Below are 18,807 nucleotides of genomic sequence, written 5' to 3' on the forward strand. Positions count from 1 at the left end.
CTAGACAATCAGATCTAGAAAGCCACAGATATACCATTCAGAAGAGCCTGACGTCCTCCAGATACTACCCATGAAGCAGAAGTCAAACCCTCAGAGATGGCCACAGCATAGAGGAACATCACTCTTCTACCAAGGTTGAGCACCTCTCTCAGTTTAAAAGATTACACAAACTGTTCAAAAATCCATATTCACTGTTTGTGTTGCAATCTGCTGATATAAATTCAGAGGCCAAATCATTTGAGCAAAATAAGTTAAATCCTTGCCACTTTCTCATCACAATTTTCTAAAAGGCATTGGGAAAACTGCCTGATTAGTTTAACTATTAAAAAGTGTGTCTTTAGTCTTTCTCAAACACGTTTCAAACATGTATGGCCTCACTGCCCTGCTGAGGAAGCAGTATTTCCAAATATAAGGACAGATCTTCTAAATCCATGTTGACACAAGTTAAGGAGATGAGTTAAGAAGGTTAAGCATTGAAGTGCATTAAGATTTGGACTTTGTTGGCACGTAGTCTGTTATTACAGAAACAAGACAGCTCAAGGCGACAACCGCCATGGCCACTGAACTTAACTTGTGAATTGCAATCCTAACACCAGCGGACTCTAGAGAAAACAGTGATCAAGGACCACACAGTACCTCCTTCTGCAGCGAGAAGCAGAAATTTTGTCCTGAGTCCACAGAATTCCTGATTTAGCAATCATACCTCAAAGTGCCTTAACATCCAGAGACAGGCACTGATTTTATTTCAAAAGCATAGCTATGGAAGCGATTGTTAATTAAAATGAGGGAAGATGAAAGTAAGCAGCTGGAATAGTACGACGTGACTGACAATATTCACAGGCGTCCTTAGCAGTGGAACGAAATGCGGTGACAGGCAAGCGTGTGGCTCGATCCTTTGCCCAAGGCACTCCTGGCCTCTGAACACACGGCATGCACACATTTTCATGCTCTTACGGGGTTTTTTTCTATAATATCACAGACAGAGGGATGACTTCAGCTAGGTCATTCTCCATCTTAATTTCCTGAAAATGGTTCCACCTGTAAAACCACAGACTAACTCAAGGATTACAGTCCAGCCCAGCCTACCAAAGGTAGGACAGAAATGAGGCAGCAGTAATCTGAGGTGACAAATACTTAATTTTCTTCCTGCAAGTGATGTCTAAATCCTGAATAGTATTTCTATCCATGTTATACTATTTTCACAGAAATTGAACAATTTATCCCATACACACACAGCTTCATGTACAGAATAGATGTTAATTTTTTAATGTCAGATATTGCCATGAAAGAGCAGGGAAAACAGCTCTTTTTAACATCTGTACATCTCTTTGATGTCTCTAAGGTACTTCATTAAAAATTTATTCCTATAACGTTTTTACAAAGACTGCATCGACAATAATCCACATGGGGGATTTAGACAGGGTTAATTAATATTTTGAACCAAAGAGTAGTATGACAATATAACAGGATAAGTCTTACTGTTTCTTAATTTCATTATCTAAATGGGGACTACAGACACCCATCAGATTTCTACCCAGTTGAAGAAGCAAGGGAGCAGCTCTGTGATGTGCTTAGGCACTGAGAGTAGCAGAAATGCAAAGCACTATTACTCTGACTCAGCTGACTGTATATACAGCTATGAAGTACAGATGGCTTGTAAGTCAAAGGGTGACAATACTATTAATTTATTTTCAAATCATCTTAAGCACACACTGCAACGAATGTGATCATCCAGTGAACAGAGCAGAGCAAAAGAAAAAAAAATAAAATCTACCAAAAAGCCAACTAGCTGTCAAAGTTTCATGACTGCCCTCTGTCAAATACTAATGCACCTTTTCTTCTTGAATTTCACCAACCGTTGCAATTCAAGAAAAAAATTTAACTCAAGCCAATTTAGAGCGTCACCTTGAATCTGACCCTCTACTTTAGACAATGAAGCAAATTCTCAGAGGTGAGTTACATGACTACACTTCACTTGCACATTTCGGGAGCATTTCCTATACTTTGTTACTGTGTAAGGGACCTGGGCAGAGACACCGCAAAGCTTCCCAAATAGCAACACTGATGAGCATAAAGCTCATCACATACAAAAACGTGTCATGTGCACAAAGGTGGACGTATGAAAAGAGAAATTATTTTTCCTTTTTAAGGTCTTAATAGTTTTAACAAAAGACCGTAAAACATTTTTCATACAGCAGCTTGACTTTAAAAATTAATTTGAAATGTTCCAGCAAAGTCTAAAACATACTGACAGCACAATACACTTCAGTGAGCTAATTCTAGGTGCTTTGCATTTCAATAAAACTTCTCCTGGGAGGGTATCCAAGTAGTTAAAAGAAAAAAAAAATCAATTCATTAAGGCTCTTGAATGAGGAAGGTCTATACAAAGTTTATACTCTGGCTCATAAAAAGTAAACGTTCACCCAAGGACATACACTAACAAATAATGAAAATCCCTTGACTTCCTGGTTTACAACCTGTTCACTCAGCTAAACAGTTTCAGTATTTCACCCAAGATAAACAGCTATAATATGAACTGCATGTTCCAGCTGCTCTATACAAACTATAAACTTACCATTCAGCAGAATGCAAGCTGTTCCTGAAACTTTCAGTATGAGACCAGGGATAATGGGATCACTCCCATTCATGAAGTGACTCGTGAGCATAAGAATTTGCAGGGCTCGGGGAAAGCATTAATGAAGAACTCAAGGCAACCAGTGTTCAGGCATTCCGTGCTTCTGCAGCGTGCAACTGTTAGTCAGCAGTGTGACCTGCTAACAACGCGGTAAGGCGTGCATACAGTCCTGCATGGCTGGTGCAGAGGTCAAAAGAGCTGTTACTTTCCTACATTTTTTCCCCCAAGTACATTCCTTGAAAAATACCCAGAGCAACAGAAGATTCACAATGGCTAGTAGGAAGGACAAAACCCCCATTCGTTAAGTATGACTGATCTGTTGCATAGGTGTGTTTTCACAGGAAAGGCTGGAAAATTCCAATGTAAGCAACAAGACTACTTAACCTCCTGAGCAGCTGTACATTAAAAATATAAACAAACTGCACCTCTACATCAGTTTGCTAAAGGTCTATCAGTACTTTAAAAATACTACCTTGTTTGTGGTCCTAAAGACACACACAAGAGAAAATTCAGTGAGGCTATTTATGTTCCTGTTGAAAGAGTTAGGGCCATTACTAAATTAAACTTCACAGCTTATTTCACACAAAAAAAGAAAAACTAAGACACAAAAGGAACTTGCTCAAGACCACAATCCTTGCCAAGGGAAGAGTCAGGATAATCCTTGCCCAGTCATTTGACCATTGCCTCTCTTTTTGAAAGTTCTTCAACAGCATCACTATTTCTCCGTATGTTACAGAAAAGTCCCCTTAAACTGCTTTTAAAAATCCATAGGTATCACAATAAATAGCTATCAGTAGTGCAAATGTCTGTCTACTCTAGTATTTTAGCATAAGTAGTGAGAACTCTACCCTATGCAACAAACTGTCTTATTTTGAACTTGTTAACGATGTACATTAAATGCAAACAAACAAGTACCTGGTGAGCTCTTCTTTAATCTTCAAGGGTTCATGTGGGTAGAATTTCACTCTAAAGCACATGGTATATGGTGGATGAGCTGAAACATTATAAAGAAAAAGCATGAGAACAGTAGCAAACAAACATTGCCTCAGCCACTCTGAAGGAGTGGACTCCAACAGTCTTACAAAGTAGCATGTGTGATGGTTAGCTCTAAAGCATCAGGCAGGGATTCAAACAAAACCAATAAATATTATACACACATATGAAAAGAATAGAACACATGACAAAGAAGGCCAAAGCACGTGCAAAATACAGCTAACCCTTATTGCTTGATCCAAGAAGTACAAAACACATTTGGGCTGCTTTTTTTTTTTTTTTTTTTGCAATTGTAAAGAGGAAGCAATTGCATCTTGTCACAATGAGATACAAAGATGTTATGTATATTTGCTATTCCTGATAATGATAATGCTTAGACCTCAAAATGGAAGAAACTGTTAATTAAACTTGGTTAATGAAGCTAGAGACTACAGAACTGTTTCTGTTTCCAGCATTTAATAAGACTACACTACCTACTCCCAAGCTATGGTATCAATACCAGGCCTTAAGTACAATACTTTCACTTCTCAAAAAAGAAAAAAAAAAGAAAGGAAGAAAGAAAGAAAATCACAGTAACAGGAATGGGAGCTTTATATCCCATTGTTGTATCTTTGATAGCATTCAAGATATTATCTAATCCTAGGCCAGTGATCTTTCAATGATTACAGGAGAGGCAGAACGCAAATCAACGGCTATTATTCTAATCAAAGAGGCATCTTGTGATAACCATGTTAGCATAAAAGATGTGTGAAAACCAAGTAGAAGGCTTAAAAATATCACATCAGGCACAACACACAGGTAGGCAGAGCCCTCAGAGCTATCTGTAGCCAGGTAATGTTCATGTTTTAAATTCCAGTTCAAAGTGAGAAGGAAAATATCGCATCTGCAAAGGTAAATGGTGTGGTGAAAAAAAACACCTATATTACACAGGCCACGGTAACTGGCAGGCCTGCTGATCACACCGAGAGAGGGCACGGGGATGGAGCAAGCACCAAGGCAGAACTGCTGTCCAAGCAGCAAGGGCCTCGGCACTGTAAGCAATGCAAGGGTCCTCTTTACCAAAATGTTTACCAGCACAGCCATTTTTAGGTGGACAGAAATAGAAAAAAGCTGAGGCTTCAAACAAAACGGGAATGTATGATCACTGTGCTCATTTGGGAGCATCCTACAGACCTGAGTGCAGAATTATAATCCCTTTATTAAAATATTTAACTACGAAACTAACTTTCTGCATACGTTTACACTAGTACTCAACATGTATAGATCCTTACATTTAACAAGTTGGGGTTTTGTGGTTTGGTTTTGTTTTTTTTAAAAGAAAGCATCCATGCAACTTTAATTCATAGTAAAGTGCAGATCTATAATATTCTAGTTAGTTTTAGAAGTCCCTTAGTCTTAATGTATACTCAATGCACACAGTCAACCTAACCTTCCTAAATCTTGAAGAGATGGTGCTTTTATAGGAGGAAAAGGGAAGGCAGAAGAAAAGAACAAAGAAAATTACAGAGAAAATGGAGGAAGAGAACAGGTGAAAGAGAGAATTACATTTTAGTTATTGTCATCTATAACAGTAATCACTAAGCTACCAAAACATTTCACTGTACCATCTCCTCAAGCTTACTAGCTCACTGGCTTGTATAAACTGCATGTGGAAATTAGTTCAATCATGATATTCTTGAAGCTACTCTGACTGCAGCATTTACCTGTATGCTGCAGTTTTCCAGAAACACATTTCTGGATATCACATAGTTCCACGTGATGTACAAAAGCAACAGAAAAAAAAATGCATTACACCTTTTGTTACGGTTGGTATCTTTTGGAGGGTTCAACTGCTTTTGAAGATGAAGGAATATTTTCTCCTTTCAAGACCTCATGTTGCACTTTTTGTAAGTACAGTCAGCCTCAACAAAAACTGCTGATTTCACATTTTTTTACTTGTTTAAATAACTACTCATTTAAGACGCAAGGAGGAACGTCAGAAGAGATGGGGATGGAGAGATGAAAAATACAGGAAAAAAGCAAGCAAGGAAACAGTAACAAATAGAAACAAACAAGAGGAAATGGAGAAAGGAAAACAAGCCTTAAGTGTTCTCTAGGTATGGTTTGGACATGCAAGCTAATCAAATCCGGAGAAGCCCTCTGAAGGCAAGAGAAACACTCAGACTGCTTTCTCTGGGCTTTGGCATCTTAGATGCGACTGCAGCATTGTCTTACAGTGACTGGAAGTAGGCTGCAAAACAGAGGACACTTATGTCCTCCCTGCCCTGTAATGGCAAACTAGGAGGTAAACTGAATTCAGTGTCCCAGAAAGGAAAAAAGCCATCCAGAAATGCACTAAGGAGTCATGTTGCCTGGACAAAGCAAAAGATAACATAAGTAATGTTAAATGGTTCTCTCTCTTCTCAATAGCCTTCTTAAAACTATGCAAGGGAGAAAAACTTGCACTTTCAGAATACAGTTCCACTTGCAAAATGTGATAGAAAAGCCAACCTGTATTAAATGAGCAAGAGCTCTTCCTCAGCAAAAAAGGACTTTTAAATATCCTGGCAGATTTAGAAGTAGTTCGTGCTTGAAATAGGGATGCAGAAATAAGAACTGCTAGTGCACGGCTCTGCAGGGCCCCATCTAGTACAAGCCTACTGCAAGACCCTAAAAATGTACTGAATTTTACCCAAATTTTTGGATGTCAATGAAACAATTGAAACTTTGGCTGTGGTAAATAGAAAGAAAAAAAAATATAAAAGTTACAGCATAAAAGCCACACTCTGGCAGTATGTGGTAACCACAGAAAAGCAGCAGCTGCCCCATATGCAGAGTATCATAGTGAGGAAAGGACGGCATACACTGCACTTAAAAAATAGCCCACATCCAGTTAATAGCAAAGGTTATAATAGGAAATGTTTTCCTTATAGCAGAAGGACAGTACGTGACAGAAGCATACACTAACGCACAGAATACGCAGGAGATTTGGCAAGGCGGTTTGAAGTCTACTTTGCAAGCCTTTTCCTAGACTCAAGCTTCTGTAACAATATTCCTCCTCAGGAGTGCAGCAAGCAATACAAAACAAGGCTGCTGCAGCCTGCTAAACAGAGGTTCTTTCCCAGAGACACCTGCAAGAATGGCACAATCCCGACCTGCAATCTGAAATGTTAAAAAGAATATGATCCCCTCCATCCAATTCATCTCTGGAGATGAGATAAGGTACCCTGTAATTACAGAAGGAAACAGGATGCTCTTTTTCTGTTCCTCTTTCCCAGTTAGAAAACCAGCCACAAACAATGAACACTTGAAAGGGGAAGGAGGGAACCCCCACAGCTATCCACTTTCCTCTCCATCTTAATTTTAAAATGGAGCACAAGCCTAATGTTCCTCCAAAAACGCACTTGATGATATGTAAACATTTAGTAAGGCCTTTGTCTTACAGATTTTACAGCACTGGAGAAACATACTAGTGGAAAGCAAGACAGGCAGTGAATTGTGTCAGCTCAAGAGACGAGACTGTCAAGCCAGACAATTCCTCAATTCCTTGAAAGCAAAATTACTTTCTACCACTTACACATTAAAGTGGAAACATTAACAACAAACCTTCCCAAAACAGAACTCAATTTGCAGAACAACATTTCTTCAGCACAAAACTAGCCTGAATATAATCAGTTTTACAATAGCTATAAGCCTTTTCTTTCAGAGTGGTCCTTTACCTGTCAGATAAGGAGCAGCTGGTATAAGTGAAATGCCTCAGGCTTTGTCAGAATTCCTACCATCACAGGCTTTGCTTTCTCACTAAAAAAGATTGACAATTACAACAATTTCAAAGGAATTTAGCATGGAGAATAGTACTGACTGCAAACTCCATTGCAATAGGGCTATTAATTTGCCAGTTTATGTGCTAACAGCACATAAGAGATGAAGGCAAAATAACAAATAAAACCATTTAAATGCTTTCAAATGCTGAAACCAGTCATGATCTAGACCCTCATGAAGGAACTACACACACAACATGGAAGGTTTCCAGGCAACTGATTGTATGTTTTTAAGGTTTATTTCAGTTGCATTTAACTAAGACAAACTATCAAATGTACATGAAACAGTAAGGACCTCCTAGCTAAAAAACAAACTTCTAACACCCTGACCAGAACAAAGAGGGATATGGGTGCTGCACCCTTTGGCACAGATACCAACGTGTAAGGGACTGAGTCTCCCGTGCATTCATTTTTTAGCAAAGCCCACTGAATCATTCATCTTCTGTGTAGATGAAGTGCTTATAGGGAATGATAAGCCTAAGAAAAACTACACATTCATATTACCATTTTCTTCATAGAAAGACAATCTGAAATGAGAAAAAAATAATTATGTGAGAGAAAAATTGTTTTTAAAAGCTGGTAAAAAACTTGATTGAAGTTTTAGAAGTGTGAACCAAAGAGGGAAAAAGACAGAAGATTCTCAGCTGGCACTTTTGGGAAGGTTTCGTGTTTGTTTTTAACAACCTGGTTTTTATGCAGCATAAATACTAGCTTCTGTAATGAGCTGTACTGGCAGTGTTGGTTTTTTGATTAAACATGGATACTGAAGCCAAAAACAGATGTTTAAATTATCTTCATAGCTCTGAGAATGCAACATTGCAGAAAACTTCCTGCATCTCCCTTTGATGTTACATATTCTCTGAACTACACTACCCTACCAAAAGTTAGTGCTCATTTAAAAAGAAACAAAAACATAACACTCAAACAGTCTTCATGTTCACTGATGCTGCAGAAAGATCTCTGGGGAACCCTAAGACCTATGCTGTTGTTTCCATATACCTCTTCCCTTACCAACTGAATCAGCTCTTTATCCATACCACTTACTGAGCTTGTTTAGGACAGACAGAACACTACTCATATTTTTTTTTATGCATAAGAGATACCTGATCTATCATAAACCTCAAATTGTAGGGTCTTCCTTTTTTCACTCAATTAGTTATGGAACAACACAGGGCAAGGTGGATTTTCATCAACCAATTACAAAAACACTTTAAAGTGTGTTATTAAATCTTCATGAGGATCATAGGTAAAGAATATACAGCATTAGGATTAGTGCCTGAAGAATCACACAAAACTTCCTGTTTTCACTGTGCATGGATTTATGAGCCTCATATTTGATTAAAGTCTTTTTCAGGCTTGTACTGAGACACGAAACTGATGACAAGTTTGTTGAGATTTAAGAATCTTTAGAAAGTTTTGCACAACCCATCTCTGCAGCTGGGTTCTTGTTTCCCCTGGTTCATTCCATCTCCTTTCACATTTTATGACAGCATTAGAGATTAAGGAAATTAACTTAAATTCCAATGGCCTGACACAGGAGAACATCCTTTTTGCATTACTCTCTCAGATCATCTGAGATGCAAGGCAGCAAGAAAAACATGTAAATTTCGAACTCCTGCACGTCAAAGCAACAGAATTCATTCTGTTCCACCGTCATCGAGAACAAAACCCATACAGTTGGGCATTTCCCACAAAGCAGGTTACAGGATAGCTACACATGTACTATACAGAATAACCTTTAAAATTAATGAAAAAAGAGCATGGGAAAGTGTGTAGGAAAACTCTGTTCTTTACTTAAACATTAGTGCTAATGTGGCTAGTGGGATTCAAGACATTCCTAGACAGAAAATAAGTAAAAAAAAGTAAGATGGCCAAATGGAGAGGAACTTTACTGTCAGCATCTGGGAGAGAATAGCAGTGTACACAAAAGCATGCAAAAGAACAGAAAAACTGGTTTTAAAAGGTCTTTATCTAGAACCACAAAGATGCAGCTACCTTAGGCAACCTTCCAGAGAGTTTTTCCAACACACTACTGGAAGCACAGTGCTCACAGCTACTGATCACTGGCCACCAACTGGCAGTACAAACAAGACTGGCAGTGGTTCAGGACATTTCTCAGAGACTAGAATTTCCCCTCTCAGGCAAAATCAGTAGTAAAAATGGCTGAGGTACAGACCTAGACTTTACACATCATGTTACGACAAAAACATTTCAGTGAAGATGATAGAAAATGCAAAGGTAGATGCTGAGACAAAAAAGATGCCATGCCTTCATTCTTCTTGTGTTGCACCAGGACACGTTTAAATATGGTTTCATGTGTGATAAAACGAAATATAAAATATTTTGGAAGATTCCTTCTGTCATATCCCAGTATTACTAAATATGAACTTGAAGTGATTTTTGCCAAAGCTAAAGAAATTAAAATGGTAGCGCATCACACAAGAACCTATGCAGACTTAAGAGCTTCAAACATACAACATTCTATCCCACCGACAGAAACGTATAGCTAGCAAATTGTGAGATCTGTACAACCTGACTATATAGAGGGATTATGCCTGAATGATTCATGTACTACTGAGGCCCATGAAATCTAGTACCTATTGAAATTTGTGTTAGAACACTACTCCCAGCCATTAATTTTCTGCTCTGAATATTTGTCAATACTGAGCTGCATGAATAAATACACTGAAAAACTTGTGCTGGGGTAAAATGAAGTTCCCCACAAATGGTAGCTGAGCTCAAGCACGCAGCATTTTTTGAATTTTGCTGCATGTATGCAAGTGCTCCGTAATCCTATGTAAATCTGAGCATTCAACTGAATTTAGAACATTTTGAATCATTAGTATTAATACAACCTACTCTTGCATCAGAGGAAATGAAAGTCTATTCTTACAAAACAGATCACTTCGTTTTCTGAGTTCCTTAATGGCAAAGAAAGAAAAGGAAACCTCCATCTAATACAGTCACTGTGAATAGCTTTCTGCCACCATTTCTCCCAGAAGTCATATACATAATGTATGTTCTATTAACCAGTCACTTCATTGCTTCAGTTTTTACACTTTCCACCTGTTACTAATTTCAGTCCTCACTTGTGTCACCTGAGACTGTGATCCTTTTCAAATTAATATCAGTAATTTCTTTTTCTGAGTCTAAAACTTTTGCAGAGTAAACTGAGTATTTTTAGATAAAATACGAATTAACCTTGTGTGCCTTCAGAGTTTAGTTCTACATTAATATAGCATATTTTCAGAAAAATAAATCAAGGGGTTCCTGATGTGAAATGCTTACAAAAACGTCCTTGAAACTTGTGGGAGCAAAAGATATACTTATGCATAATCTACATGGATTTTACACATGCGTATAAAATATATCTCTCTCTCTCTCCTTGTTTTGTTTCCTTAAAGGGTTATTGTAGCAACTGAAGTCCTTCATCTGTGACAAAAGATAAAGTTAAGTTACACTAGTATTAAACTGAAGTTGCTCATGAAAAGCCAATCACACAGTTAATTCTACTTCTGTGTCCTAAATCTACGGCTGATAACAAAATACTTTCGTTAGCATCTCATTCTCTTTTGCTGTTGTTGTTGAGACCTTTTCACCGTGATAAATAACCTCATACTAGCTGCATTTTATTTTGCCTTTTTTCCTATGCATTCATTCTTCAGTCTTCAGAGTTTTGATTAGGATTCTACCCCAAAAGCCACACAAGTCCTCTGATGAGACCATCACATCACTGTATCTATGGAATTTGTGGACTACCATCAATCACATCTAGGCAACATCTATAAGCAGATAGAGTTGTTTTGAATAAACCAAAACACTCTCAGTGCATCTGTTGGCAGAGTTCCTGAATATGTTGCTATGCAAAGTGCAACAAGAAGCATGAGCCGCTACGCTTTGTTGGGTGAAAGCAGTGATACAAATGCAGATTAGAGGATACTTGGAGGAAACTCTGTTCTACTTTTGATAACACATTCGAAGGAAGAAAGAGGTAAAGATAATTTATAATTATTACAGTCCCTCTTTTCTTCCTCCACCAGCACTCACTGCAGAGGAGCACAACTTAGTTTTAGCTTGACATTCTTGAAGTTATTTTTTACCAGAAAACACTCCAGCTACCTAAACACTAGATATAAACAGTTCACACTGAATATGCTAGGTATATGTGCGCATGCTTATATACACATGTACACACATGTTGCAACATATACTATTGCTGCATTAATGGAAGAATTTCTTGAAGTATTCCATGTAGTGCAGCCAACACCCAGGATTAACTGGTTTTACATATTAGACAATCTCTTAAGCCTCATCATATTTTAAAACAAACACATTATCTCCCACACAAAAGACACTTAGTACTTATGCTTAAAACAGAAAACTGCATACAAAGGGTGAGTAAAATCCTCCATTTCATAACTAAGTAGCTAGATAGACAACAGCTTTTATTAAACAAGACACAACTCCCAGTGACCTAAATCACGTCTCCAGAACTGCCAAATAAACACTCTCTTCCGCTGCTGGATATTCTGAGTACCAAAGTAGTTCTGTTTCCTGAACAAGTCTTCACGGTTGGCCCATTTAATGCAAAGGATGAGTAAGGCCGTAACATTTCAAAAAGGTAATTAAAATAATACATTCCTATTTTGAGGAGTCTTTTTTAAATAACGACTGTAATTTTCCACTTGCCTGTGGCAGGTGCTCACCACTTAACCCATAGCACTTGAGTTTGCTGGACTGTAACAATGATCTCAAACCAATGCTCTGCACTGGCAGGAAGCAGGGGGCAGCAAAAAGAAAACAAACCAGAAAGACCCAGAAGCAGATTGCCACGCTCTGTATTTATTGCCATCTCGCAGTGGCTGGTTGATTGCGTCTGACTGAAAATGAAAGCCAGAACATACAGGTCTTCCCACAGATCTGCCACCCCACACACATCAGCTGGCCTCTGGCTCTAGCCTTGAGCAGTAAGGGAAAGCTCTTGATATGCAGAGCACTGTGAGGCAGTGACATGAGGGTAGCATGGAGTTTTTAGGAGTCCAGACAGGACATGAAGGGCCTATTTGCACCAGGAAACAAATTAAGCATATTCTAAATTACTGCATGGAAGCACAGGAAAACCTTTGGGCATTTCAAAAGCAGTTTAAAAACATGCGCTCTTAACACTTACATTTCATTTGCTTGAAGATGGACTTGTTGGGCTCAAGCCAGTGCTGGAAAGGCAAAGCAGAGAGCAGAGGTTAATACGGATCACAGCAGACAACAACATCCTTGTAGATGTATGTAGTACCAAAAATAGGAAGCAGGGTTTTTGTTTCACTGAGACGTACATAAACTGGAAAAAGCACCTCCATACTATTATAATACTGGAATTGCACTGTATAAGCATACTTGATGTTACCACTGGTTATAAGATGTAGTTGAGATAAAAATAAGACATATTTCAAAGAGAAATTTAAAGGAGACAGGCTCTAGTGATTAGTTTGCAGCAGACATTTCAGTCTTACACTTTCAGCCATTGTTTTTTCCAGAAGAATGATCATATTGGACAGTAGGACAGACTATTCAGAAACATTAACATCGTCTGTTCATTAATGCTGTCTTCTACAGTTCTTATAACTAAAGCATGTGTAAATACTGTATTCTCAGTCAGCACCCTCAGAACACAAGCTATTGTTCTTTTCTAACAAGAACTAAAAATCTGAAGGGAAAAAGAGTGTACTTTTCCATGAAATGTTTACGCCTCGGACAGTCAATGCACAACAGAGAGGTACGGATGCCTGCCAGTTGGTACATAACTTTCCAGGGAAAGACTGCAAGGGCAGGAAAACTTTCAATTTTTTATTCTCCTGGAAAATAAACTCAGATGCTTCTGTGACAAAAATTTAGGCTCACATTTTAGCCAAGAGCCTTAGCACATCCCCTGCTAACACTAGCTGAACTGTTCAGGAGGATGTTCTGATTGACAAAAGAACATGCTGATACTGGAGTGCCACTTCTGACCACAGCCAACAGCATATGTACTAGGATTTTTCCTGTAAGCAAAAAATCTCCACACTAAAATAAGGTTTGTGCTGCAGAAGCAGCTGGTCAAAAAGCATAGTATTCAGCTTTAATAAGCATAATCAACACTGGAAGGCCTTGCTCTAAGGGGTTTCATTTTTAACCCTTTTCATTTTAGCTCTAAAACCCTACCATCTACTGCAAAAAGAAAACCTAGCATTTTTTAAACCATATGTAATACTTAACATATCCTACATCAGCTATTTTTCCTCATAACTTACAGTAATTATACTACACAGAAAGGCCAGGGGAAAATACGTCATAGGAATTGTTAATAGGTGACAGAAAATTATTATTTTAAAAATCATGACATCTCAAGACTTCAGTCAAAATCAGGGGTAACTGTAAATTAGTTTCTGGAACAGAATTTCTGACAAAACAAGTACCTTGGAAAGAACATTTTCAAATATCTGCAGCTTATACACTACGGCCGCTCAGAAACTCCTGCATATAGTTTACAGCAATACTGGAGATAAGCGCTACTATGTATTTCTGTTTGAAGCTCACTTACCACTGAGAGACTGATATGGAACCCTGGTACTCAAAAAACAAACAAAACAAAAACCCAACAATCCCTAAACTTCAAACAACAACAACAACAAAAAACAACCCCACACCATTTCTTCACCTCTTCCCTCTCCCCAGTATCTCTCATTTTTGGGGAGAAGAAGAAAGAAACAGAATTGAGAAAGCAAGGACTGTTTCACCAACTTACCAGAAATACCTACTAGTTCACTTAATTCTTTTTTAGATCACACAGATAGATTATTTATACATTTTGCTCTGAATATTGGGGGTGAGAGTTGTTCATTAAAAGGTAAGGCAATTTAAGAAATTTGATACAGTCTGCAGTACTTTAGAGATACATAATCCAGAATGAATTCACAGATAGGAAACCAGCCAAGACACAGATATGCAAGTTTACTTTCCTTAACCTCTTCACGCACCCACCCCACCTCCACCAAGATCAAGGTAGTCCTAGCTGAAGATTCAGACAGCAAAGAGAAACTTGGACAGCGAGCGTGCTGTACTGTTCCCAAGGAACTGAGAGTTAAGAGGTATCTCACTATTTTCATCTAGCAGGAGCACAACATAATTTGTTTGATATTTCCTTTTGAAAAGCCAGGCTGAAATATTAGCACAGACCAGGTCAGCATTTACAACTGTTTGAAAAAGTCAATTACCTATTCTAACAAAAAGTCAGAGGTAAAAAAAGCCAGTCTGCAGATATGAAACCCTCATAATTCACCATACAAATAATGAAAAAAGGGAAACATGGATGAAATTCCTCACGCAGTGCACCAAACCCCCAGGAACACCCATTTAGCTAACATGTCCAAAAGCAAACATGTTTCACTAAGACCTGACTTTCATGGGTTAAAAGTGGATTGAAAAGACACTGAGCAATTAAGCAGTCTAGCCTTTCACTTGGAGGTCAAGGAACTGACAGGCAGTTTTTAGAAGCTCAGATTTCTGTGGTGACCTTCTGTTGGTGGAAGATTGCAAACGTGTAGACAATTCAGCTGAATCTTCCAGAAAACTGAGCAGTTACTTTATAATTTGTGGAGATTTTCAAAGACACAGCAATTAGGTGCTTAATGCTGAGTGTCAGAGGAAGATAAACACCTAGTCATTGCTAGTAGTTGTGAAAATATCCACCCCTATATTTGTTTGCGTATTTCAATTTGAGTTTTAGTAAAGATTTTCCCCTGAGTACTTATCTTCCAGCCTTACAGCACTGACTATTAATAATTAATAACCATGCCTCATCTCTACTACAGTGTTCATGCTATATTTATTCCAAGATTAATTAGCTGTTATAGCTAGGACCAGATTAAGGTTCCTATAAATTCATTGAAGGGTTTCTGCAGGAATTTTCAGTTGAAAAGCATCTGGCTTTGCAAAATTCTTTTTCCACGTAGCAATCTTTTTTTTAACAATTTTGCTGAAAAAGAAAAAAAAAACCTCAGATGAAAGGAAAATATAACATTTCAAGTTAGCTTGTCAGGCCAAATTTTAAAAGCATTTTAAATCTTCAACTGCAAAAAATTTTCATTACTACTGTATGCCACAATGCCTTGCGGGAACAGACCATAGGTGTTTCCAATTCTTTCTTGTAAGGCTAACACCTCCTAAGACAAATAAAACAGACAAACAAAACAAGTCAGACATAAACTTGGAACCAGGGACAAGAATCATTAATTTCTCTCATTGCAGTAAAATGTGCAAACTAGGGGAAGAAAAAAAAAAAAAAACCAATTTTACACAGTTTCATTTTTGCCTCATGTATTTCACACTGTTGTCCATAAAGGTTGCTTTAATTGGATGATGGCCTACACCCTCAAACCAGCCTGGCTTTATATTTGATAGAACTTAACGATCATTAGAAATCATTCCTGCAGAGGCTGAGTCTCCCATTTCCTTGATGGCACATTAGCAACACGGTTGTTGCCCAATGGAGAAGACTTTGATCCTAATCCAGCTAACACCAATTACCAAGGATCCTATGAGGAGACATGTTCAGCACTGCCAATTTCTAATCTCTTCTGCTGAAAGAGGTTTGGGTAGCAGCCAGGCATCTAGATGGTCAGGCAGATGTCCTGACAGAAACAGAAGGGAGAGAGAAAGATACTTAGAGATCCTGGACCTTCAAGATCTCTAAGTATGACCTTAGTCATCGGATTGCTGCTGATTCTTGGTGCTTCAAGTGCCAGTGGTGAGTAAGCAAACTATTATGGATATCACTTTTGGTCCTGGGATCCTGAAATGTGCTGAGAATTGCCTTCTGACTAAGGTTTCATTATGACTGCATCCTGTGTTTCAGACTAGTGCAATTTTTACTTTGTAAATACAGCCCTCACCTCTGATCAGCCTTTAAGTGGCACTGAGTAGTCATTAGCGAGGCCAGGTGTGTTCTTGCTTACCCACAAATGCTGAGCAGCTGACGTGCTACCAGCTTCCACAGCAAAAGCTCAGGATGAGCAAGGACACCACGCAAGGGTAAAAGCACCATTCTAGAAAGTCAATTTAACACCACAAACACTGATGTGCTTTTAGTAAAGACACTTCGGCCGACAACCTGTTTCAAACGAAGTCATTCACTGAGAAGCTCAGACAGGACTGAACTTGGTCTCAGTATAGCACAGGGTTAAGGGTTTTAGAATAAGAAGTGGGGAGGAAAGAGGATACAATGTCCCATATCTATTCTTACAGCCCTTGTAAGGGGTCAAGTGTCATTAAAATCCCCATACTGTTCTTCCTCTACATTGCAACAGCCACTCTACAAAGTGCAAAGATGTGTGCTCAAGTCTTCTTTTCCTATGGACTCCTGCATAAGACTGGCATAAACCAAAGCCCACCTCCTAAAAAACTGCCAAGCCAAAAGCAGGTGCGTCGGACCTGACCAACCAGAAGTTCAATGAATTCAGTGAAAAGTCTCTCCCCTCCTCCAACACAAGAGGCTTTTGATTTAGTCCCTGTGTTTGCAAGAGGAGCAGTAATGAAGGGGCAATCAACAGTGGCCAAATGCTGTGAATATTTAAATCCCCACTGGCAAACAATACTCAGTCAAGTGCTCAGATGTGCATACAGCAAAACAGAATGAGAAGAACCTGCAGATGTCACGAGAATATTCTAGCCAGGCAAGGCTAGATCCAAGGACTGGATTTGAAGACTTCGTTTAATGGACAGAAGAGAGCAGGAGAATGGAGATACGCACGGAAACACTGCTAGAAAAGTAATAAAATTAATTTTATTTAAACCTCACCCCTACATTAATCTTGAAAATTAATACCTAACCTTTTCCTTGAATGAAAAGCAAAATCAAAATCAATTTGCTTTAGCCTCAAGGCAGTGACTTGCAGCAGGTCACTGCCGGCCAAAACCGAGGCTCAAAAAAAAATAGTAACAGTACCCAATGCTAATGGAAGCTCAGACAGGGGAATTAATTGGGTGCCCACTCTATATCAGCCCAACAGACACCAAATGACCCAGGGCACCCTGCATGTCTCCTTCATGCCCTGAGGCTGACACCATTTTTTCATGCCTTCAAGAACCTCTATACCAAGAATATCGATATTGTTCTGTTGCATCAAAGGAGCTGTTCCTCTGTACTGTTCTCAAAATCAGGGCATCGGCTCTGGTTAGCAGGAAGAAACAGTGTACACCATTATCACAAAAATTAATCTGGTCCAGAAATAGTACCATACACGGGAACAGAATCACCATTTGTATGATTCTGAGCTGGAATTTATTAAAAAAATTTCCTAATTATCACTCTGTTATTCCTCTTAGACTGAAACATTCAGAGAAACTCCAATGCTGTAAGTTGGAGTAGCTCAACTGATCCATAACCTCTACATCAGTTGAACATCTGCATATATTGATGTATGCATGAGCCACCACACGCTCACAGCTAACAGGTTCACAACTGATGGAAAAAACATCTTTATTTTCATTAAAATAGCCTGCAGAATGATTTGGTTTACAAGGTTACTAATCTTCACACAAGATATTTCAGTTAGTAGCATTACTGCTGAATTAAGTTTATATGTATATTCACACTACTATTCATTTGTGCCAAGATTTTGTTTAGTACATAAATGCACCTCTACTGGTAAAAACAATATGCATTTAACTCAGCACTTTGTCCCTGAAAATGGCCTGAAGCAAACACTTAGAAAAAGAACAAGAATAGTAGCTCCCATTGTGTTCACTGGGCTTTTTCCACCCGTCTCCATTACAATTTGTTTGTAAGTCTTTATAGACTTTCACCAATTTGTCTAAGCACTTACTTTTTAACACTTTTAAAAATATTTTTGGCAGCTACAACAATGAATTTTATGACTAGGTATGGTATTTTTAAAACTATTTCTTGATACCAATTGCTTTATAATTTCCTTAAGTGCATTTTATTTCTAAGAATGACAGGGCAATTTTTCCCTGATCACCATCTCCAAGCCATTTTACATCATATTCTTCTCTCTCATTCTCTCTTGCTCATTCTCTTGCTCTCTCTCTCACTCATTCTCTCGCACTCACCTCTTTTCCTAGCTGAATTATTCTAGTCTAATCCATCTCTCTTCGTATGAAATCCATTCCTACTTGATATCATTCTCACGGCCGCCTTTGTTCCTTTTCTAGCTCTACTATATTTTTTTGAAACAGCAAGACCTGAACTGCACTCACCAAGCAGGGTCACAGCAAGACTTTGTGCAGATGCACACGATTTTTGTAATAACTGTCCAGGAGGAGAGATTCACACGCATGGAGAAGCATTAAAATTTTAATTAGCCTATGGCTCAGTCACTCTGGTGT

At 38.5% G+C, this 18,807-nt stretch overlaps 1 protein-coding gene across 1 annotated transcript in view; it reads right to left on the reverse strand.

Moving 5' to 3' along the window:
- FRMD3 (FERM domain containing 3) overlaps positions 1–18,807 on the reverse strand; it is a 152,706-nt gene that overhangs the window by 62,595 nt on the left and 71,304 nt on the right. Inside the window, exons 3-4 of the mRNA XM_076361911.1 lie at positions 12,599–12,641; positions 3,551–3,629 (exon numbers count right to left, since the gene is read on the reverse strand). Of these exons, the coding sequence (XP_076218026.1) occupies positions 3,551–3,629; positions 12,599–12,641 (122 nt within the window). The remainder of the gene's footprint in view (positions 1–3,550; positions 3,630–12,598; positions 12,642–18,807) is intronic.

Source organism: Aptenodytes patagonicus, chromosome Z, assembly GCF_965638725.1.
Source record: "Aptenodytes patagonicus chromosome Z, bAptPat1.pri.cur, whole genome shotgun sequence".
Lineage (NCBI taxonomy): Eukaryota > Metazoa > Chordata > Aves > Sphenisciformes > Spheniscidae > Aptenodytes > Aptenodytes patagonicus.